The sequence below is a fragment of the Schistocerca piceifrons genome, chromosome 2 (genome assembly GCF_021461385.2).
Source record: "Schistocerca piceifrons isolate TAMUIC-IGC-003096 chromosome 2, iqSchPice1.1, whole genome shotgun sequence".
Taxonomy (NCBI): Eukaryota; Metazoa; Arthropoda; class Insecta; order Orthoptera; family Acrididae; genus Schistocerca; species Schistocerca piceifrons.
The window spans coordinates 1036001704-1036027011 of NC_060139.1; the positions used below are offsets into that span (position 1 = coordinate 1036001704).

General features: G+C 36.0%; 1 protein-coding gene across 1 annotated transcript in view; it reads left to right on the plus strand.

Annotated features, from left to right (window-relative positions):
* LOC124776104 (kinesin-like protein KIF13A) overlaps positions 1 to 25308 on the plus strand; it is a 330901-nt gene that overhangs the window by 249199 nt on the left and 56394 nt on the right. The window contains exons 25-28 of the mRNA XM_047250946.1: positions 3306 to 3396; positions 4402 to 4544; positions 10180 to 10375; positions 13105 to 13119. Of these exons, the coding sequence (XP_047106902.1) occupies positions 3306 to 3396; positions 4402 to 4544; positions 10180 to 10375; positions 13105 to 13119 (445 nt within the window). The remainder of the gene's footprint in view (positions 1 to 3305; positions 3397 to 4401; positions 4545 to 10179; positions 10376 to 13104; positions 13120 to 25308) is intronic.

Genomic DNA, 25308 nt, shown 5'->3' on the forward strand with positions numbered 1-25308 from the left:
CATCAGAGTACATAATTCTGTGCCTTGTTTTATAGCCTTTAAATATGTTTCTACCAGTTGCATAAGTTTTCCAGTGACACCACTCTTCACAATTTTTGATTAGAGCACATCATGCCGTACTTTATCAAAAGCCCTGGAGAGGTCCAAGAATACTCCTGCTGCTTGGGATTTTTCATTTATTTTGCAAGTACATGATGGACAAATTGTACTGCTGCTGACGTGGTACTTCGACCTCTTCTGAAACCATGCTTGAAGGCACTTAATATTTCAGCTTCATTGTAATGTTCCAAGATTTTTTTAATATTATTTTCTCTATCAGTTTGCTGGAAGTTGAGATCAGGGCAATGGGTCTGTAGTTCTGTACATGCTTTATTTCCCCCTTTTTGTGTATTGGTTTCACTACAGACAGTTTTTAACTTGTCAGGGAACACACTGTCTTCGAGAACACAGTTTATTAGATGAACTAGTGGTTTCATTCATTCATGTTTGCATTTCTTCAATAGATATGGAGAAATTTCATCTAATCCTGTTGATTGTATGTTTCTGAAGTTACCAATAAGCTGCAGAGTGTCATATGTGCTTACTGTGGGTAGTGTACTGCAGTTCTGTTTGTTACAGGACTCATATGATTGCTGTATATCCTGTTTCATAGAGACATCATTTTCAACAGTATCTATGAAGTAATTATTAAAAATATTTTGCACTAGAACAGGATCTGAGATATCTTCATTATTCACATTTAATTGTACATTATTACTTTTAGTTTCTGTTTCACTGTTTCTGATTTTATTTACAATTGACCAGCAAGTCTTTGAAATGTTATGTGAACCTTCTATCTGTTGGCTGATTCTTCCTCATTTTAATCTCCTGACTACTTTGCAGTATTTATATTTGTACTGTTTGTAGAGTTCTTTGTGTAACTCTGAGTTAGTCAGTCTCTGTAAGCTATACAAGTTTTCCATTTTTTCTTTCAGGTCTTTTGTTTTAAAATCTAATGGCACAGGTTTTGATTTTGAAGGTTGATTTTTCTGGATAGTCACTTTTTTTTAATGGCATGGCTCTGTTTAAGTGCTCAGTCATAATTTCTATGAACATGTTCCATTTATTGTTGACCCCAATGGCAGTCGTAACTGATTCCCATGATTCCTGGCCTAAACTATGTCTTAGTGTAGCAATGTTGTTTGCAGATTATATTCGCCTGTGCTCATACATTTTTCTTGGTTTGAATTTGGTATTACATTTTAGCACTAGTGCTTGGCCTAAATGATCTGAGAGGTGACCATTTATTATGTCTGTTGAGATGATGTGGTCATAATTTGTGGTAACATGATCAATTATCAATTGAACTACTATGTGTGTTAGCTGTTATGATTGGTACTAGTCCAAGAAGATCTTTAGCTCCATAAGACAGGATACAATCTCACAAATGTTCGCTTTCCTGACCATCACGTTAAGTGTTGATGTTCAGATCTCCCAGTGTGACAAGATTTACACTTCCACAGCATGACATTAATTTATTTAAAACTCCATCAAATGATTTCAGAAAAGTATCATAGTTTCCACAGGGGGGTCTATATACACCTGTGACATAGAAATAATAGATGGCAACACCACCACCTTTATTGTGTGTTCTGCAGTAGAACACAGCTAGGTTGTAGCCTTCTAATTTGCAATATTGAATGTTGTCCAATGGTTTCTGGTGTATTGTAACTATTAATAGATGTTAAGATAGTCCTGTAATAATGTTTCAAAAGCATCTATTTTGTTTTCTAAACCGTGAACATTATAATGCAAAAGTGATAAATTGTTCTTGTGTAGACTGATGTCTGTCTGAGGCACATATGAAACACGTACACCTGCATCTGGTGTTGCACTGGTGGAGGGTCTTACTGTCTTTAAAAAAAAACATTGCTCTTGTCCTGCTGATGTATTATTTTACTGACCTGGCATTTTGTGTTTGATTCTCCCAAGTATTCGTTATTTTTGCCCTTGAGAGCAACACTGCACATTCAATTTGCTGTTCACTACTTCTGGATCTGTTTTATAAGTAAGTCCTTCCCTAGTCTGTTGAGATGTAAGCCATGGGATGTGTGGATTCCTCTTCCTATGCAGCTTATGTCCACAAATGTAACATTTTTGAATCTCGGGCATATGTTTAGTATCTGTTTATTTGCACTTCACACTTCTTTATTTACACACAACCGGATTGGCAAGTCATGTTGATGTGGAACAGATAATATGATCATGTTTGAGTTTCTTAGCTGATGTAGCCTTCTTTTAAGTGAGATCTCTAGGTCTTTCATTTCATTTTTTGCTATGTCATTTGGTCCTGCTAAGTTTTCATGTCATGGTTCGTAGAAATCACTGCCTGAAATTTTTTGCCTGGTTTCAGTAAGCTAGTTATCTTGTGACTGCCTCTGGACTGAAATTTGGCTGCTATGTTCCATCCTCGACTGTCTGCAAATAGGTTTATTTTATATGTTTTTGATGGTTGATGATAACCGTTTTAGGACTGCGGGTACTTGGATGTTGCATGGTGGCACTGTTTGTTTTGTATCTTTTGTCCCTATTAGTCGATAATCCATCTTGAGGAACACTTGATTCTGATTCACTGTTAGCAACTACAATCACGGTTGAATTTGTTTGTTTCTTGTCGTTGAAAGTGACTCTGTCATTCTTTGTTTCTGATGTCCTTTTTCTTTCCATGTGGTTTGACACAGCTCGTTGAGATATCATAGTCTACAGCTGAAAAGACTTCAAAAGGATTTTCGTGCACAAAGATTGTGTCAGCAGTACTTTTACTGTTTACACAATCTTGCAGTTCTTGCATTCTATTTTTTGTAAGTGACTTTAGTCCACTTTTTGCGATGCTTTGTGGAACTTGTTGAGTATTCGGCTCACTTTTTCCAAGCTGAAAATTAGAGATATCCACTTTCAGAGCACTGATTATAAATTGTAAGCTGGACGCATGTTCATTTAACTTCGTGATTTCTTCTTTACAATTTGCGCATGCCTTCTTTTTAATGGCAAAATCAACTAAATTTTCCAGTGAGACTGAAGCATTACATCTTACTTTTTGAGTTAGTTGACTGGTCTTACAGATTTAGAGCTTTTGTGATTGGTGTTTACAGTTAGTGGTAGGTGGCTTGATGGAATCGTTGCGTTAACCTGAACATGATTGGTAAGCTTTGAGCTCAATATGCTGGATATGCAACTTTTAATATAAAGTAAATTCTGTGATGTATTAAAATATTATTGCTGCTGTTTAATAAAATATATACATATATTCATATTTCTAATTAAAGGCAAGTGAAGAACTGGAAGATCGTGAATCGCTAGCACAGATTGCTGCTTCTGGTGAAGAGACATCAATGAGTGATGGAGAAACATACATAGGTAACCAGTTGCAGTTTTTCTATAAATTTGTTATCTAACATAAACATGTGTGAAGTTGTGTATCAATAGTGTTTATCTTTTGTGCTGTTTCTTTCCATATCTTCGACATAGTTCTGAAATTCATTGTGCCCATGTTCTAGTTCTTTTTTCTTTTATATTTCTTTTCTCTTTCATTCTTCTTCTTAATTCTGCTGTCATTTTCAGTAGTACAATCTTCTGATATTAATCAAGGGTGAGACCTTATTTTAAAGTCAGAACTAATTTAATTTTTTAAATGTGTTGAAAGAATACCTGAGTTGCATGTCAAGACAGTGAAACATTTTTTTTCTTAACTTTCATTGACTACAGGTACTAATGAAATTAGGAAAAACTCCAGCTAAACACAAACAGTGGAATGAATAGAAATATCCACATATCACATAGTGAAAAACTTTAATTTTTGTGTAGGCAGATAAATAAGACATTGAACACTGCAACTCAGCAAGAAAGTGTTTTGCTTCATAGTAGGGAAAATAGTGCGTGTGTGCATGCACACTAATTAATACTGGTGGTCTTTGAGATAGAGACAAATGTGTACACTCAATTTCTTATTGCTGTCACTCTGTTAGACCATCTCTATATTGCGTTGGGTTGCCAGTTTCACTTTTTCCACTTTGTACATTCTGCTTATTTAATTTCTAGTACCTTGCAGTTTTACACCTCTCCTCTGTATTTAGTACTTAGTTGGTTTCTTTGGAATGCAAAAAAACTTGTCTCCTTAACCTAGTTGGATATACAGCTCATATTTTCTGTAGATTAGTCTTTACTTTTCCATGTCTCTTGTGTTGTTGTCCACTAAGTGTCTATTGTTGAATGGGCAGAATAATTAAAAATAAACTGAACAATAAATATAGCACCACCAATTATGATAAAAAATAAAATATAAGGCTTCTTAATATGATGCTGAAAACTACAACTGATGACTCTTCACTTTATGTAATGCACTTTTCAATTATTTTTTTCTAGAGAAATATACTAAAGGAGTAAGTGCAGTGGAGAGCATCTTGACTCTAGACCGTCTGCGCCAGAATGTTGCTGTGAAAGAGCTGCTGCAAGCACAGGGTCAGACACACATGAGGAAAACAGCTAGTGTACCAAACTTCTCGCAGGTAAATTGTTATGATAAAAACCAGTGTCTTGCTCTAGAAGCCCTTCTTCATTCGTTGACTACTGTTTCATGTTTATGGACATGAAATTTTCTCAAAAGTGGTGACGTGTGATAACATTTGCCACAGTTCGTAGTTTTACAGATACTGGTGGTAACACTGCTCTGTTTTACATGAGTGACATCATATAATCATTTATAATTTTACACTACAATATATTTACATTAGCCTTTTTTCAGTATATTCACACAAATGGGTTCCTTTCACATGGAGTTGACAATGAGGGTACAGTGCATGAATTAAGATTGATGATGTATTATCTGTAATGAGAAAATAAATAAGTTCTGAGTATAGTTCAATTATTAAAAATAAAAGTTCTCTATAACTGAATGTTTTTATTTGTAAAGAATTTTATTTATTTTTCAAAGAGTTGGAAAGTTACCTTGAAATGAAGCAAAAAAATAAGGTTTGCATAAATGAATAATTGTAATTTTGGTACTCGAATAGTTCAAAAATTTAAAAAAATACACTGAAATAGAATAAGGAAGTAAGACAGTGCTCCACATTTCTGACTTTTCTACAAAGGAAAAAATATTGTGATTTGTGGAGTTTCATCAGATTTCTAAGAAGTCTGGTTTGGTTGCTGCTATAATCCTCGGATACTGAATAATAGAAGGTAACATTTTATCTGTTTTGAGTAAAGATTAAGAAGTAGAGGATACAATATGTAGTTTTGTGATGTAGTATCTGAGGACTTTAACACTAACCATATCAGACTGATGAGGAATGTGAGGGAAATGCACAAATCAGAATATATTTCGTTTCTGTAGAAAAGTTACAAATTTGGTATGTTGTTTTACTTTCTTATTTTATTTTACCATATTTTTGCAATTCTTGCAGGTTTGTGTATATGTTTCAATACAGCAGATTTCTCGAAAATTTAATTTCTTGCATATAGTAAAAATATTTTCTAACTGTTAATCACAGATAACTATCACTCATTGCTATACAAAAGGATTGTATTAAACTATCAGAGTACCAAAATTACAGTTATTCATTTGTGCAAGCCTAATTTTTTTGCTTCATTTCAAGATAACTTTCCAGTTTTTTTGCAAAATAAATAAATCAAAAACACACAATAGCAAAATATTTTTCTTTTGAAACATTCTGCTATCCTCTCCATTTTATCTATCTCGTAATTACAGAGATGCCATCATAAATACAAAATATTCATGAACTGTATCCTTTGAAAGATAGGCGAGAACTAACTCATTTCATAACATTCATTACGGAGTACAGCTGCTGTACTGCTCCCTCTTCTTGCAGTTGCTGACAATAATCTATCAAATATTAGTGTCTATCACTGAAAAGCTTCGTATCAGTTGAGAAAGTCGATACCTCATTGACAGACATTGTCAGTTACACATGAAACAAGGAGAAATATGTTTGTGTGAATATGCTGAAATAAAGCTAACATAAATACATTGAAGTATGAAGCTATAAATGCTTACCTGGCGTTACTCTGTTGGGCAAGGCAGCAATATTACAACTAATATTTCTAACCCTACAAATTGCTTAATTGAAGCTGATATGCAGAAAAACAGTGAACTCTAGTGGACAAAGTGTTAAAGGATGAGAAAAGAACCAAAAAGTTGTGACTAATTAAATGGGTGCATTAGAGCTCAATAATGCACAAATGTTTGGTTGGTTGATTTGGGGGGACAGTGAACTCTAATGGACAAAGGATTAAAGGGTGAGAAAAGAACCAAGAAATTTGTGACAAATCAAAAGGGTACATTAGAGCTCAAAAATGCACAAATGTTTGGTTGGTTGATTTGGGAGAGGGGACCAAATAGCTAGGTTATCGGTTCTGCGTTAATTGAATGTAGTCAGAAGCCATGTGATGCTTGCTGCTAGATAAAGCCCTCCTCCAGACTTTTCCATCAATTACTGACTTCAGCAATATATGAGGCCTGTCTGTAAAGAAAGTAACATTTTTAAAAAAAAAAAAGAAAAAAAAAGCTTATCAGACATTTTGTTAAAACCACAATTTGTTTTCACAAGAAAGAACATGTATTGAACTATTTTTATACATGGTTGTCATCATTATTTAGACATTTGTCATAGCAGCAAACCAAGTTTTCTTTGCCCTCTTCATAGAAAGTTGCTGCCAGTGAAGACAGCCAGTGCTGAACCCCGTTTCTTGCATTGCCATCGCTGTCAAAGCACTTTCCTTCAAAATCATGCTTAAAGTTAAAGAACAACTATTAGTCAGAAGGTGCAAGATCGGGGTTGTAAGGTGGCTGATGTAACTGCTCCCAACCAAATTGCTGAATAAAGTTTGAGTGACACCAGCAGAATGGGGACTTATGTTGTCATAAAGCAACACAATGCCTTTAATGAGCATTCAATGCCATGCATCCCTGATCTCACACCTTCTGACTGCCACTTGTTCTTGAACTTCAAGCATGATTTTGGAGGGAGACACTTTGACAGCAATGATGATGCAAAAAACAATTTTCTGCCATGGCCGTCTTCAGTGGTGGCGTATTTCTAAGAAGATGGCTTAGAAAAGTTGGTTTCCCACTATGACGGATGTCTGAACAGTGGTGGCAGGTATGCAGAAAAATAGTTTAAAAAATGCTCTTTGTTATAAAAATAAATTTCAGTTTGAAAATATGTTTTTGTGTGTGTGTGTGTTTTTGTTTTATTTTATTTTATTTTTTACAAAATGGTGCATACTTTCTGGACATGCAATGTACATCCAAGCTGTTCCTGCATGTTTCTACACATTTTCTAATTTCCTCTTCTCACCTTCCATTGCATCATTAGTTCAGTCTTTTTTTTCTGCCATCAGTGAACTGTCTTGTCCCATCCTTTATTTATACTGCTCACCCATATTTCACTTTCATTAAAATCATAATTATGGCTTCTCCCTCAGTCTGTTGCCTGATCAATTTGTTTGTGTCTCTGCTCTTTCCAGTAATTCCCAACACACTTAGCATGAACGGTTAACACTGCTACATAACTGAATGACATGGATTTAGTGATGTTATTGATGATTTTCTGAATGACTTATTTCCACTCTTTAAGATGAATGGGAAGCCCTTAATGAGTATTACAACTGCTACAAGAGCCTGAACACAGTAGTTTCTGGATCTCCATTATATGAAGTTCCACTTATTATTCACATTTCTATTAGAGTGGAGTGATCTTTTCTTTAGCCTATAGCAATACTCATTAGGTGTACGCCAAGTGTTTCCAGACATTACATTTTTCCTGGGACATTTTAGGATACCTACTCCAATACCCTACTTCTTCTTGTATTTATAACTGTGCACAACCCACAGACCCTGAGTTACATGGTAGCAATAGCAGAAACTATTGTGCTTGATATACAGGGTGTCCCAGAAGGAATGATCAATTTTCAGGGATATGACAGAAATGATCATTTGAAGCAAAAAAGTCTATCAAGAGCTACGAGTACTTCATCATCTTCAACACTGCAAAACAAATCTCTTCTACTGCAAGCTCTTTGCTTTCTGTATTTTGTGAGGAGATAGTATAGACAAAAAAAAGTCTAATAAACATGGACTCTAAAATGTGTACCTTAAGATCTATTAGCACTTGTTCAGTAGGAGAGATGTGTTTCTCAATAGTGAAGATGAACAAGCACTCATAGCTTTTAAGATATGCACTTTAGAGTGCATGTTTACTGGATATTTTTTTCGTGTTCTTACTACCACCTCTAAAAACATGGAAAACAAAGAGCTTGCAGAAGAAGAGATTTGTTTCACAGTATGAAATAGCTCATAGCTCCAAGGTATGCATTTTAGAACCCATGTATATAATGTTTTTAGTAATTTTTGTGAACATTTCTCTCTGAGGACAACATTTTTTTATTATTTTCAAATGAATGTAAACAGTCTCGACCACAAGAAACGGGATGCAGTAATATATAAAATATGTCTTACATAACAAATAATAAAAGAAGAAATTATGCTCATGATGATAGGTTGTGACAGTGAACAGAGCAGGTGTTCCGATCCCACGAATGCTAACCGCTAAGGAGAGCAATGCGGCTGTTGCTTAAATATGTGATGCTCTGCCCACTGCATACCAAATTACATCAGTGATAGCCAATTAGGCATACAGGATGTAAAAAAGTTGTTTCAGTACAATATATATGGAATGGTTACACTAAAGCTAATAACAAATGAAGAAATAGATGCCTTATATTATACAAAGTAACTGCTATAAACAGCATTTTATCTATCTGTGATAAAAAATATGTGTAAAAGAGATAACCAGTCATAATTGGTTGTGAGAATACTGATAGTCATCTGTGGAGATTTATCATAAACTCATAGATTGCATGGCAGCAATGTTGGTAGTTAGGCAACACTAGTGGTTCCCATGGAGATAGTGTGGTCATATTGATATGCGTCATCCAGCAGAAGAGGATTTCAGAGCTGCGACAGCAGCTGGATGTCAAATACATAGAGGCATGCAGGTGACATGTAGAAATGCATGCAAGTAATTGCATATTGCTCTTAGATCATAGTGGCAGTGAAAATACTGGTTGACCGACACCATTATTTACCATGGTAGTGGCTTGAAGGTGATGATACGCATGTTTCACAGGAGCTGATTTCAAAGTTGTGACAGCAACTAGTTGTTGCAAGCTACTGGTGATGTATCTTGTATGTTACTACATCCCTCTAATTCTGTTATATGTTCATATTTCAGTATGACATCTGAAGGTGGTCTAAAACAGACCAAAACCGGCAATGTCAAAACAAAACATTTCTTGCAGTTGAGACTATTTACATTCATTTTAATATATATTTTTTTGCTTCAAATGATCATTCTTGTCATATTCCTGACTATTAGCTGATCCTCCTGGGACCCACTGTATTAAATGTAGTGCAGTGTTTTGAATTCCGAATTTCAGATACCGTTCTAAGGCAAGGTTGGTTACTTTGCTAAAGTTGAGCACATATGGCATTTACTATAACTACCTACCTTTCTTTATATATGATGTGGTCCCTGATAAACCTTTGTACTTTAGGCATCATTATACATCACAGATTTATTATTTTAAATTTTATTTTTGCTTGGTTATTGCCACATGCCAACATGTACAAAACTATCTTCTTTATTATTGAGCTATAAGCCTTGTACATGTACAGCAGCATATCAGTGGAATTACCAAAGTTTTTTCTAGATGTAATGTTGTCAATATTATGAAATAATATGTGTGTGTGTGTGTGTGTGTGTGTGTGTGTGTGTGTGTGCGCGAGTGTATACCCGTCCTTTTTTCCCCCTAAGGTAAGTCTTTCTGCTCCCGGGATTGGAATGACTCCTTACCCTCTCCCTTAAAACCCACATCCTTTCGTCTTTCCCTCTCCTTACCTCTTTCCTGATGAGGCAACAGTTTGTTGCGAAAGCTTGCATTTTGTGTGTATGTTTGTGTTTGTTTGTGTGTCTGTCGACCTGCCAGCACTTTCATTTGGTAAGTCACATCATCTTTGTTTTTAGATATATTTTTCCTACGTGGAATGTTTCCCTCTATTATAACCATATTATGAAATAATTTGATACTTTTGTATGATCTAGTTAGTTTCCGTCTTTTCAGATTATGCGGTTTGATAGCAGTTCCGACGTGGGTGGAGTCGCAAGGTCCGAGAGTGTTACAGACCTTAACTTGGAGCATCTGAACAATTCTATGCATAGGGAAAGCAGAGGACGCCCTTCAACATCTCCGGGTTTTGCAAAAGCCAATTCAGCAGATGGCGATATGATAACAACACCAACAAAACCATTTGGACTGGGTAAGAATTTTTCAACCAATGTGTATGAAATTAAATGTTTTAGTTATTTGCCCTCCAATATCATTTGCTAATGACAGTGCTCTTTTTTTCCTTTTGTAAGACAATCATCTTATATAGCTGTGTAGATAGCAGTGGAGCACAAAATGTTTTAATATAACAGACATTTGTTTCATTCACCGATAATGGTAAGATTACAGTTACTTCCCAAATTTGGTGTCAAATTTTTTCCAGGTATATTCAGAATCTTGCAATGTTTTCTGTTATGGCAGTTCCTAACTTAACTATTTTGCTTATATTGTGGAAGTTCTTTTGTCTGTGTAATATTTGAACTATTCAGTTGCTGAATCATATCTTCCATGATAACAAATTTTAAGAATTATTCTGAAGCTGTTCCTCAGATCATAAATGGACAGAGAAAAATTGCTTATTTACACAAGTTACATCAGAAATGAAGAAAGAAAAATACAAACACATGTAAGGCAGACACCTGATTTTATAGTTAATAAAGCAGACATCCTTGTGGTCAGCAACACAGGGATAATTATCCAACCACTTAATGATTTCTTTGAATGTTTGTATTGATCAAGAGAATAATCAGGAACAGAGATAATTAATAATAAAAATAATGTGTCAGAAGTAATGCCAGATGAGCAATGTGAAACCATTCGATGTGAATAAAGGAACAGAAGTTAAAGATGAGGAAGTTTTTGTGTCTTTAAGTAGGGAAAATGAAAAAAGAATGTGGATTAATATAACATATCTGAACCAATTTCCTTATTGAGATGCTATAGTATTGTTTGGCACTAGTTCAGATATACAACTACTAATAAAGGTTTGAAAGTAAACCAGAAAATAAACAATAATTAATTTAAAATAATGTATAATCTGCCCATTGAAATAGTGATGTATTATCGGTATTATTCTGCTTTACCCCTCCTAAGCAAGTTAAGAAACATTTTATCGGAAACATTTCACTTTACTAGTAAAGAATAATCAGTGGTGATCATATAAATTTTTTGCTATTTCAAGTACTGTAGGCTACAACAACAACAGATGCCAGTAGCAGTAACAGTCCTCCTGTATTTCAGTTTTAAATCTGAAGATCATCTACTTCAGTTGAAACCAGTCATAACAGCTAAACAAAAACAGGGTGTGGACTGTTTTGTTTATAAAATAGCTATAGAGTTGTGTGCAGTTTTGCTTCAGGATTTGATGTTTTCTATGAGTTGCTAATAGTGTTTAGTGTTTCTTTTCCCTATTATTTTGACAACTGTAGTTTTCTTTCATCATCAGTTGAGTTTAAAGTGAAAAACTTTACTGGTCATCCATTACTCAGTTATCCTGGTTTTTCAGAGCCCATATTTTTCTTGAAGTGTGAGGTTTCTGTATGCACTTAACATCAGATTCATAAAGATGGAGTTACAGGTAACCTCTTGCAAATTTTAGTGTGTCAGTATGCATTTCACACTCAGTACTGTGTTGTGCATCCTTTTTTAAAAAAAATTCCTACTTTGACAATACTATGTTCGTATGTTCACTGTTTGTATTTGTGATATATGTCTGTGTCTTTCATGAGGATAGCAGGAAGGACAGAAGCTTTAGGAGGGGGGGGGGGGGGGGTGGAGGAGTGCTTTTAGAGTCAAAACGATTACAGAATCATCACTGAATATGCTTTACTAATAAATTAAAACATGCCTGTTACCCATTTTGTTTTAATTGTAGAAGTTACATTGATGATGAAGTCATAGTACCAGTATTTTTAATGGTAATGACTGGATGGACAGTAAAATAAACTATTATAATATTAAGTGTAGGTTTGGAGAGCTGTATTGAGTTTTCAAAACAAAGATTCCAGTGCATTGAATGCAGAAGGTTTACCAATCAGTGTGGGTACTAGCTTCAACTTAATGACCGTGGGCATGGACTTTTAATATGAAAACCATTTAAAAATGGAGATATCCACACTGGTGTATATTACAGTCAAAGAAACAAATTGTATAAACAGCTTATCTGTGCTTATAAGTACTTCACATGGAAGATATGTTTTCATTTGCTCTCATTTTCACCTGTGTGTGTTTTTGTGATCACAGATCCCCGTAAGTGGCAGCTTGCTTTGATTATATTTACTTATTTGTTTTTTTGCTGCTGTTTGGGTTGTGCTCCCTTTTACTATTTTAATGTAACTATGGCTCAGTATATCAACTCTTTTGCCTATGTCTGTCTCCTAGCACTGCTGTTGCTCTTGGTACAATGACAGATTTTTCACAAGTAAGATATTTATTCCACAGTTATATGCATTAGAAATTTGCACAGGTTGTTGACAAAATACATTTACTGTTGTATGGGTTCCCATCTTCAATCTAATATTTCATGTAGATGTGAATATGAATTATAGCTTTAGTTTCTTTTGCACAGCTGACATCTATATTGTATTAATCTCTTCCTTGTTTGCATTCACTAACATTATAAGAAAATACTTGCACAAAAATAATTATAATAATTTGACTTTAAATGTAATTTTCCTTCTTTCTGTGTGTATTTCGTAACTTTCTTAATTTCCAAGTACTGTTAGGGAACCCAAGAATAGTGACCTAATAATGAGAAAAATAGTGGTTATTGTACTTGCCATGTCCAACAAAAATAATCATCCTGAAGGTAGGATATATTTTTAAAACCAGCTGCCAACATCTTTACTCTGACATATTGTTTCATTTTGTTCTGCAACCTAGGCTCCATCCTCTCAGGTAAAATGGAGCTTGTTCTCTGTTTTGCTATGAATTTTAAGTAGACCTTCAGCATTTGTGACATTTTACTTGCACTGAGTGTGACGTATTTTGGTCTGTGACTAGATAGTGAAAACCTAATGCTACTTCTTGTTTATGAAATTGAACATTTAACATACGTTTGTTTTGGTCTAGAGATAGTGCATTTCATTGGCTTAATACCTTTGTGAAAAGAAGATGCTATATGCAGAGAGAAAAGACAATAATCTCTATATTGTATATTGTGAAATAAATGATCCACTCAGTTGGGTAATATCGTGAATGCTGTTTGTTCTAGGATAGACCAAGTAGCTTCTGTTGCTGTATTTGTAGTTTGACTAGGAATTCCTGAGACACTACTGTTTATCTTATTGCTTTATTGCATGGCATTACCTTTCCTTTTAAAATTCTGTGGGGTGTAAAATTTCCTCTGATATTTTTCATGACTATGTTTTGCAATAATTTACCAAGTTGAAAATCTGGCATTTTTGTTTTTGCTAATTTCTGCCAGGCCTTAAAAGTGCAAAATATTTGTGTCTTTTGTGGCTTGTTGCAATATCAGCACTGTATACTGTTGTTTGTCATTTCTGATATTACAACCTAATTATTTTCTTCAATTTACTAAAAGAAAAAATATTGTGGAAGAGTGTTTTACCCATGAAACAAACATTTGCATACTGTAGATATCATTTCACCTGTTATAGTGATTTGTTTCACATAAATTCAACCCTAGTCTTCCACAGAAAGTTTCGCTATAAGAAACTCATTGATTTTGTGAGTTTTAAGCATTGTGTTGTGTTGACTTTAGAGTAGTATCCTACTCCTGAATCCTGAAGAAATTGAGAAAATGAGTTGTGTATCATAGCAGGAATACAGCAGGAACATCAACAAATTATTTTGTGGTCATCTGTTGACATTGCACAGTGTTTTATTGCTGTTTTTGGATAGTTACTCCCATAGCCTCTGTCTGGGTTATAAGAAATCAGTGTTCATAATTACACTTAAGATCACAGAAGGTGTTGTATAGTTGCATTTTGTGTAGTTTAGAACAGTGTTATTCAAACATCAATGGTCTTGCATTTGTAGATGATCTTGTCAGTAATGTTTCAGTTACTTGAGTTACACTATGATTAAAGTTATTCTAGCAGCTTCGTAGTCATTTCAGTGATTTCCTTATTTTAGTTTACCATGTTATTAGGGAGAGAAATCTAAGTTAGAATTCACTTTTAAAGCAGTTAGATGTACATATTACATAGAAATATATCAATGAAAAACAAAATTTTGCTATATATGAATTTATAAATAATGTTATACAGAATGTTCTTCTGGTTGAAATCGATAAAATGGTATATTTGATCTGAAGGTGCATATGAGGCTTTGCGAATGGAACAGTGAAGGAAATGGCTAGTAGTGGTACCCTCTGCCATGTGCCATACAGTGGCTTACAGAGTATGTATGTAGCTGTACATATAGAAGGTAGTAAATAGCAGATAGAGGAATGGGTGGTGATGGAAAATTTTTGGAGCTAGGACACATAATGAGACAATGGAATATATTATCTTCCTTGGCATGTGGAAATCCTTAGAAGATTTTTTTGGGCATTTGTGACGTGCACCCAGCACTTTATTACATAAATGGTACAGATAATTAATTAAAATTGTGTGAGGCCATTATAAGCACAACATCTGATAACAGATCATAACAGCATAGTATGGCAACTGAACATTTACAATTCTTTTGTATTGTTGAATGAAAAATGGTAAAGATTAGTGGCAGTTTAAGTTACCTTTTGATGCTGAGTTGCACAAACAAGTTAGGTAGTGTCTAATGCCTCTCCTGTATAGATGATTGGGGAAATTTCCATGATGGAAGAACATAATTAAAACAGATGTTACATGCTATGTACCAGATCTCCAGTCTGTAAACTTTTATTTTGTGGGGGAAATAGGTTGTCTATTATAGTAGTAAAATCTTCTGTCCTCCATGTTTCTGCCCTCTTTTCACACATTATATGCCCTTGCTTTATCTTTCGGAATGTGATCATATTTGCTGAAATAGGGGAATAAGCAAGGAGGTCCACTTAAACATTTTGCTGAATGAAGTGGTGCACTGGTAGATGAAGAAAAGTCTTCAATGTCCATACCACTGTAGCTCAACCATTTTCCACATTTTCATTTACATCTAGATTGCCCCTGTATTCCCCAAGGAATGGAGTGCGGGATGAACTATTGTTGGTAAGCCTCCATGTGAGGTGGTATTTCTTTCATGACAGATATGTAGGAGAAAGCATATTTTGGTTGCCTCTTCTAGGAATGTACACTCTAAGAATTTTGACAGTTAAGTGCATTGTGAAGCACAGTGCCTGTCTTGTAGCACCTGCCATTGAATCTGGGTGAGCATCTCCGTGACACTTCCATACTTACTAAATGAACGTGCAATGAAAGGTGCTGCTCTTTTTTTGGATCTTCTCTGTTTAATGTATCAATTCTACTTGGTAAGAGTCCCAGGCTGACAAGCAGTACTCAACTATTATTTGAATGAGACTCTTGTGAACTGTCTCCTCCATGGCTGGACTAGTTTAGCAGTCTTTTCATAATATCTATCTGTGGCTCAAAATCTCCTCTTTAGGGTGACTAGCTATCTATCCTTTTCATATTTTTGTTATTCCACCCTGGACTTTCAATTGTTTGACATACATAATTGGTGGTTTCTCCTTACACGCTCTGACTGTTGTGACTTCTTTGCTGCTAATAATTTGTCTGGAAATATGGTGGTATGTTTCTCCGATTTATTGATTTTGATTACTGGATTATTAGACCTGGTTTCTGTTTGAGAACTAATTTCTGTCAGCAGTACCATTTTAAGCACTATTAACATCTTGTGAGACAAATACGCTTCTCAGGTTTGCCGCTGGATCGTATTGTGTAACTCACACAGTATTTCATCGATGCAACTGCTCAACATCATCAGGAGGTGGTAGCTCTGCTGTCACTGGTGCAAGGCGCAACTGATGATAATTGAGGAGCAGCGTCGGAAATTATCATGCCAGGAGCAGGCAATGTGCGTGCATGGAAAGACGCACGTAGTTGGAGGAAAGCAGCGTTCCTGGCGCCCCCTGCTGGGAGCCGCAGAAATTCCATCTGTGTGTGCTATGGGCAGCAACTGTGTGCCAGACACTAATGCGGTTAAAGTCTGAACTATATCTCAGTTGTGCGTTGTGTCACTTGATGAATCAGAAGTTCTTGTTTTCCCTGTTTTTGATTTAATGGCAGCCAGTGCTGGATTTCAGGCAGCACTTTGTTGAAAACCTGCATCTCTGTTGATAAGTGTGTCCGCCGTACCGATATGTATGGCCTCCTTGACCACACAGTCCCAGAAAGATGACATTGGGGATAAAATTTCCGTCTGTTCGGAAAGCATACAATGTCCCATGACCAGGCAATGCTCCGCTACCACTGATTTATCAGGTTGCCCCAGGCACGTATGACGACGATGTTCGAGGTAACATTCTTGTGCAGTTCGCCATGTCTGTCCGATATAAGATTTTCCACATTGGCATGGGATTTTATACACGCCACATTTCCTAAGGCCAAGGTTGTCTTTGACCGAGCACAATTTATTCCTTAATTTTGCTGGTGGCCAAAAAGCACACTTGATGTCATGCTTTTTGAGGATTCTTTCTATTCTCGAAGACATGCCATCAAAATAGGGCAAGAATGCTGTTGCAGTGGGTGCCTCTGCATCTTCGTTTTCATTCCTGCTTTGAGTTTGCTTAGAACGGAAGGCATGGCAAAGCATATCGCATATTGCCTGCTTCCGGAATGATAAATTCCGCCACCGCCGCATGATTATCATCAGTCGCACCTTGCAGCAGTGACAGCAGCAGCTACCACCAACTGATGATGTCAAGCAGTTGCATCGATGAAATAAGTTACACAATACAATACGACGGCAAACCCAAGAAGCGTATTTGCAACAGATCTGTCAGGAAAGCATGAAAAGTCACATCTTCTGAGATGATTAACAATTATTAATAATGATCATTTGTGAGTAAGCATGAAATGGTAAACCAAGAGAGAACAAGAGAAGAACAGGCAAGAAAGGGCAAAGAGAAGAAAGAATATTGAGGAAATATACTTTATTCAGCTGTTACCTCATTTATCCCTGTAGGTTTTTAGTTGTCAGTTTAAAACTGAGTACTGAGTGGCACTTCTTGCAACCTTGTTTATTATGTAGATATGTAGCATCAGCATTATGTGAGGTGATGAGCTGCAGGACATTTTCTGTATGGTGCTGTATCAAACTATGTAATTGAAGAGGTACAGTGATAGTGTAACTCTCAATTATATTTTTGCACTTGGATTTTGAATACATTAGAGCCAGTCACCATAAATAACTTGGTGTGTATACCAGTAGTTGTGAATCATGAAGTTTGAATAACACTGCTCTGATTTCAATGTTACATGTAGCTAGTTTAAAGTCACAGAGGTTCAGAATTGTTCCCGGTACCTCAGATGGAATGCATCTTGAATTGCATGACACCATTTTAAATTCCACATAATGATTCCTTAAAAAAATTTGTTGTCACTACAGTGATTTGCACTGAAAGATGGTAATGCATTGCATACTAAGGAAATAGTCCTGTGTTACCTTCGGAAATAATATTACATTCTAACAAATGAGGAAGAAAGAATGGTACATTATGAAGTTACTTTCCTTGGAATATTAAAGAAATTGGTAGATTGTGGTAACTGCCTGCAGTGTATATGTCAGTTTCATTTTTTTTACAAGCTCGTTATACAATCTCTCTATGGCCCAGAAGAGGGACTCACTTCCTTTATATAGTTTATGATTTCTACAGGAGAGTGTACTTATAATTTAATGTAGTTTTTTTAGATTTTCAGATCTTTTCTGTTGTTACCTATTATATGTTTGCTATGAAATTAATTATATTAAAGACTGGTAAGGCTCTGTTGAAAGAATCCCTAACTGAGTACAGAACCCCACTTTAGGCCCTGGACAAGGTGGCAAAGTCTATGTTGAAATCATTTTGTATAAATCACAGTTCCTCTAAAACTTATTATTATTAAGGAACACCATTAACAAATAAGCGCAGCTGGAAGTGAGTGCAATAGACTTCTGTGAAATGTGCAGTTACCTACTTTATAAAATATCCTTACTGCTATTACTAAATTATTACCAAATAAATACTTTATTCCCTTTAGCTGTCTTGCATCCAAAGGGAATTCTATAAAGCAAAAGGCAGTAAAAATTAGCAAAATAAGCTGGCAACATTGTCTTCATATCAGTACCATGTAAGATAACTGAAAAATGCAGAACATTGCAAATTGAGCTTCTTGACTAGTTTATTTGCATGTTGACCCTATTTTAGGTGGTTTTCCAGCAGGATACTGAAGGATTTTACATGTAGTGTTTAATTTACTTTATGGCCATTAATATCTATTTCCAAAGCAACCAGAAATACCAAGAGTAACTGTAACAGTGTTGACAAAAACACAGATACCTGGGTAGCCCTTCATCTGTGGCTGAAGGGAAGACATAAGAAAGGAACATAGAAAATGGCAGTATTGTTTGTATAGAATGTGTCAAATCCTATCATAGTAGATATTTTTACCACATGTGGCGAACACAGAGTGATTTTCCTTAAATAAGTTGGGTGTGTAGCTTTACAATTTCAAGGAAAGTAACAGCCTTAAATTGTAAACAAATGGCAAATAGTGTTTGGATAACTGTCTTGGGATATCAATATATCTTATGTCAGTGTCTGTGCATGCTGATTCTCATTCATACGTGAGTCCCAGAATTATATTTATTTTCTAGAAAAGCTAAAGAATCTTTATGTGGAATGTTATTCACTGTTGACAGAAATGATTGCAATAAGAATTTTAAAACTAAACAAACAAAATTAAGTTTATGTGATCCGGATACGTAAGGTAGTAAAATTATATGTTCGTGATATGAACCGTGTAGAATCCTTTCGAATAAATATTATAAATGCATGGCATCCAATTTTTTTTCTGTTGGAAATTGATTCCACATAATCTTAAATGTTAGTACAGAATTGATGTTTTGTCCTTGTGTAACAAATTGAAGATAGATGTTTGTCATTTTTTTCTTCCAGTCTCTCTGACTTTAAACAGAGGCTGAAAAATTGTAACTTGTATCTTTTAACAGTTATTTGTGTGTCTTGAATTTTTATTTTGTCAGATATCTGCTGAAAGGAATGCTTTATCAGTTCATTGTTTGAAATATTGAAGAATATTCCATGAAATCAGAAAATTTAAAGAGATTTAACTAATGGTTATGAAGGATTACCTAATTTTATGCAGTTTCTTAATATTGCTCAACATAAAAATTAGGGTGTAACTGTTGATTTCATGGATTTTTGCATTTTCAGTGCAAGCATAAGTATCTATTCAGCTTCTTTTCAGCAATCACCTCAGTTAAATGTCAATATAAATGCAGCATTTACAGTAATAGTAGCTTTTTATTGTACAACAGTGGATACGTTAGACATGTTAAATGTTGCACTATTCATTGTTATCTATTTTCTTAAGACATCTTCAGAAAAACAAAATAAAATATTTCTGAAATGGAATATCTTTGTAAATTTCAAGCTTAGTTGAGAATGAGTTGCTATGATTATTGAAGATTTTGATTATTGAAGAGTCACTCATAGTTATTTTATTCAGTCACCACTCTTTATGAGATAATTATCAATACCAACAGGTTTAGTTGCCATATGGCGAAAATATGTAACCAAATGTTTTGGTCTTTGTGAAGCAGTCCCCATTATCATTATTTTCATTAACACAGAGCTCTCTCTCTCTGTCTCTCTCTCTCTCTCTCTCTCTCTCTCCTCTGCCTTTAATACCCAGTCCAGAAATAAATATTTATTGGTAAATTAATTTTCTCTTTTATCCCTGTTGTAATATAACTGATTTACTCTAGGAAATTGTCTGTTTTTCTGAACTTAATTAACACATCCGTATCTTAATACAAAACTGTTGAATAATGCATGAATCATTTATTGTATGGTTTTTATACATATCATGCTCTTCTTATTCTTTATCTATTGCTGTTGATGACATGCCAAACATTAGGGTTTTGTCTGCCCACATGTCTATCTTTAAAAATAAATTCTTACAGATACTGAACAAATCTCAGACATGATAACAAGATTTAAAAAAAAATAAATATCCATATTTCATGGAAATTGTTCATCTCTATGCACCAACTTGCACATATTCTTAAGATGAGGTAAAAGAAACTGGAAAGTGAGAGCAAAGCCCACTGCAAGATGATAGCTGGGGATTTTAAAGTGCAAGTAGGACAGAGATTAGAGAATGACTGTTCTCCAGGAAACTTCAGGGATGATTCCAGAGAAAATGTTGTACAAGCATTTGAAGACATAAAAAGCTATGCTCTATCGACATCTACCCTAAAATGTATGTATATCTCCATTTACTACCCTAAACGTATCACCAACTGCATTTTAGAAAGGGGGGGGGGGGGGGGGAGGCGGCATTGGATTTCAATCCAGCAAAGGAACAAACTGTCATCGTAAATGGATTTAACACAACGGGCCATTCATAAGTCATGAACAAAGTTATAAAAGTGAGTAATGAATATGATTATCTTTTTATCTGGGATTTATAAGACTGTTTTTCACTCACTTGTGAGAAATCTGTACAGACAGCCTTGGTGAAACAAGGAATTGGTTCAACCATTCATACAATGTAGGCTGTTGTGGCTGGTGTTTACTTCCATGAAAGCTTTTGGGCTGAGAGGTCATGGTCAATATATAAAACTATTGCTGGACATTTTTTCTCCAACTGCAAGACAGATATTCAGAAGTAAAACTGTAACAGCAGTTGTCTCCCACATTCAGGGATGAAACATCAAGGAATAGTTTTATATAATGATCACATCTTCTCAGCCTGGAAGTTTTAACTGAAGGTTCACCTTTCATTAGTATATACTTCATTAGGTACTAGGAAATTGAGAGTTGAAACAATAGTTGGGCAAGAAGATTCCACATCATCCAAAGCTATTCTCTGCAGCCCTAAGGAAAGAATCCTTAAATGTGGAAATGAAGAAGGAATACAAATTAATGGAACATATCTCAACTGTCTTTGTTCTGCTGCTGATGTAATGTTTTCCTGTTGTGACACAAATTTCAACAAATAATGAAGAACATAACAGAGTAAGTTTGAAAGTAGTCCTGAAAATCTAGTATAAAGCAGCTGAGGACTCTGCAGGTGGCAAAAATGGAATGACACACTTTTATAAACTATATAGTTGTTTCAAATCTGTGCTTCCAATCTGTGCAGGAAGGAAAATTCTCAATTAGTCTTTATTGCCAGTTTTGCCTTGTGAGAATGAGACATCAACTGTTCAAGTATTATAGGTGGAGAGATGCACATTGGTAATTGCTTGGAGAGCCAAGAGAATAAGGAAATGGATTAAGGATCAGATCAGAAATTGACAAAAAATTATAATTCTGATGAAAAAGAATTGGAGGTGGGGTAGGATATGTAGCAAGGTGAATGGATGATGGATAGACCAAGGAAATATTTTGCTGGATCTTAAAACAGTAGAAAAGACAAAATAGTTATCTAATTGCAGGTGGGTAAATTGTAAAACATGCAAGAGTAGTATGAATGCATATAACTGAAGACAGTAATGGAATAGTCAAGAGAAAACTTTTTCCCAGAAATGGGTGTCAGATGTGTAACAAATAATAATGTATTTTGAATTTTGTCACTCCAGATCTCAGATGGTAATTATAACAATAAGTGCATTAGAATTTAGAAGTTCTTGGATTAAGTTTTTCTATTTCTCTTCAGCCTTTATTTCCTGCAATGCAAATCATATACACCACAGTGGAAAGTTTGTGTCCGTTTGGTTGAGCTGCATGTGCATTAAGCATTTGCAAAAACAAAAAAGAAAAAAAAAGATGGTTTCCCTTTGGCATCCTGATATTGCATCTGTTATTTTCAGGGCATACCACATGCTTATTTGTAAACTGTTAATAGTTTTGTGCTCAAGAACTGGTTTAAGGGCATTGACTGGATGGACATGGACACAGATTGTAGATGGAGATGGACACAGATTGTAAATTGCAGTATTAGGGAATCCATATATGAAAAGTAGAACATTATATTGTGGAATATGTGTTACAGGTGGCAAAATGACATCTAAAAGGGAACCCTGATTTAAGTAAATTGTAGGATTATACGTATGCTCTTCTTTCACTCGTTCCTTAAATATCTTAAAATCTAATTGAAATGGACAGATAAAAAATCTACTCATCGAGCAGCGGTAGGAGAACAGAGACACAAAAAGATTTAACTTTTACAAGCTTTCGGAGCCAATAGCGCCTTCTTCTGGCTGAAGAGCTGAAGTGGAAGAAAGAGGAATAAAGGGAAAGCACTGGAGAGATTTAGGGAAAGGGGTACTGTTCAGATTTGGTGAAAGGGGTACTGTTCAGAACCCTGGGTCAGGGGAGACTTACTGGACGGGATGAGAAGGAAAGACTGATTGTTGGGGACTGCACCGGATGAGATTTGAAAACCTGAGAGCTTAAAGGTGGAAGATGGGGTAATATGTAAGACAGAGAGTACTATTAAAATATTGTGCAAAAGTTAATAAGAGTGAAAAGCTAAGTGCATTGTATGTAACAAGTGGGAGGGGGGGGACATTGAAAAATAGACAAGTCAGAAAATGAAAGATATAGAAAACTAAAATAGAGTGAAAAAAGGAATAGTTACTGTGAATAAAATCCGAGACAGAAGAAATTTACATAAATTATGGACAGGTGGGTGGTGAGAACCAAGGACATGTTGTAGTGCTAGTTCCTCCCTGTAGAGTTCTGAGAAACTGGTGTCTGGAGGAAGAATCCAGATGACATGCGTGGTGAAACAAGTACCAAGGTCAATTTGTACAGCATGCTCTGTGAAGGATATTGTGTGTTGTCTATGTATACCCTCTGCCTATGCCCATTCATCCTGACTGATGACTGGGTGGTAGCCATGGTGATGTAAAATGCTGAACAGTGTTTACATAGCAATTGGTATATGACGTATCGTTTCGAAGATGGCTCTCCCTTTGATAGTATATGTTTTGCCAGTTACAGGGTTGGAATAGATGGTGGTAGGAGGGTGCATGGGGCAAGTCTTGTAGCGGGGACGGTCACTGGGGTAGGAGCCATAGGGTAGGGAGATGGGTGAAGAAGGAGCAAAGGGTCTGATAAGGATATTGCGGAGATTGGGAGGGCGACAAAAAAGCTACTAGCCATAACCCTTTTCATGGATCGCTTGGAGGGAGATTTCCTGCGGTCCATAAGCCTTCACCCACTGGTTTGATTTAGATACATTGATGACATCTTTGCCGTATGGACACATTGTGGGGCTGACCTGTTAAAATTCCTGGAGTCTCTAAATACCTTCTCCCAATTAAATTTCACATGGTCCTATTCCAAGTACCAAGCCACTTTCCTTGATGTATAATATTGATCTCATCCTCATCGAAGGCCAGCTACACACTTCCGTCCCCATCAAACCTACTAACAAGCAATAGTACTTACATTTTGACAGTGGCCATCCTTTCCATGTCAAACGTTCCCTCCATACAGCCTTGGCATTCATGGCAAACGTATTTGTTTGGATGCAGACTATTTACAGCAATACATCACCTCTCTCACTCTGGCCTTCATTGGACGTAATTGTCCCAACGGCCTAGTTCAAAAGCAGATTTCTGGGCCATCACATCCAATCCTGGTACTGCTGACCCCCTCCAAAACAATAACTTTGGAGCACACCAATTGTCTCCCAGTATTATCCTGGTGTTGAATGTATCAATCACACTTCATGAAGACTATGACTACCTAAAATCATGCCCTGAAATGAGATCTATTCTGTCTGAGATTTTGCCCACCACACCTGGAATAGCTTTTCATCACCCTCCCAATCTCTGCAATATCCTTGTTAGACCCTATGCTCCTTCTGCACCCATGTCTCTACCCTATAGCTTCTATTCATGTGCCTGTCCCCACTGCATGACTTGCCCTAAGCACGCTCTTACTACCACCTATTCCAGCCCTGTAACTGGCAAAAGGAAAGAGTCTTTCCTTCTCATCCCATCCGGTAAGTCTCTCGTGACCCAGGGTTCAGGGTAACTTTTCTAAACGTTCCCCCTTTCCCTAAATCTCTCCAATCCTTTTCCTTTGCCCCCCCCCCTTCCTTCCCCTTCAATTCTTCTGCCAGAAGAAGGAGGCACTGGCTCCGAAAGCTGGTGAAAGTTAAATCCTTGTGTGTGTGTGTGTGTGTGTGTGTGTGTGTGTGTGTGTGTGTGTTTTCTCCTGTTGCTGCTTGGTGAGTAGATTTTTTTATGTATCCATTTACATTATATTATCAGTAATTGATTATTTTTGTTGTTAAAATCCAATTAACATCACAGTTAAAAGAGAATGAACAGTGGATCAGTTTATTTAGTTGATGCAGATCCTCATTGTCTTATCCGCATTAGTCATATGTTGATATAATGGAAGGAAACATTCCACGTGGGAAAAATTATATATAAAAACAAAGATGAGGTGACTTACCGAACAAAAGCGCTGGCAGGTCGATAGACACACAAACAAACACAAACATACACACAAAATTCAAGCTTTCGCAACAAACTGTTGCCTCATCGGGAAAGAGGGAAGGAGAGTCATATGTTGTGATGATATACTCCTTGCTCACTGCTAGGGTGATGATGTTGCACACTGGAACTAGTGGGCTGAAGTATGACACTAAAACATATAGCAGAGGAGACAAACATCTATTAATGGATATCTAAAATGATGTAAAACTACCCTGATGGTAGACCACAAATATGGGAACAAATAAATTCTAACTATGGGACAAGAAGTACCTCCATGAGCAAAAGAAAATCAGTGATTGAAAGAAGAGAGACCATTCAGAGAGGAAGTAGAAATGGTGTCGGTACGTTGCTCTGCTTCTCATATCGAGAAGCATGCACAGCAAGAGAGAAATGGAGATGAACCAAGACAGTTTAATGAATGTTAACTGCCAGTGAGGTTTCAGAGAGAGAGAGAGAGAGAGAGAGAGAGAGAGAGAGAGAGAGAGAGAGAGAGAGAGCACT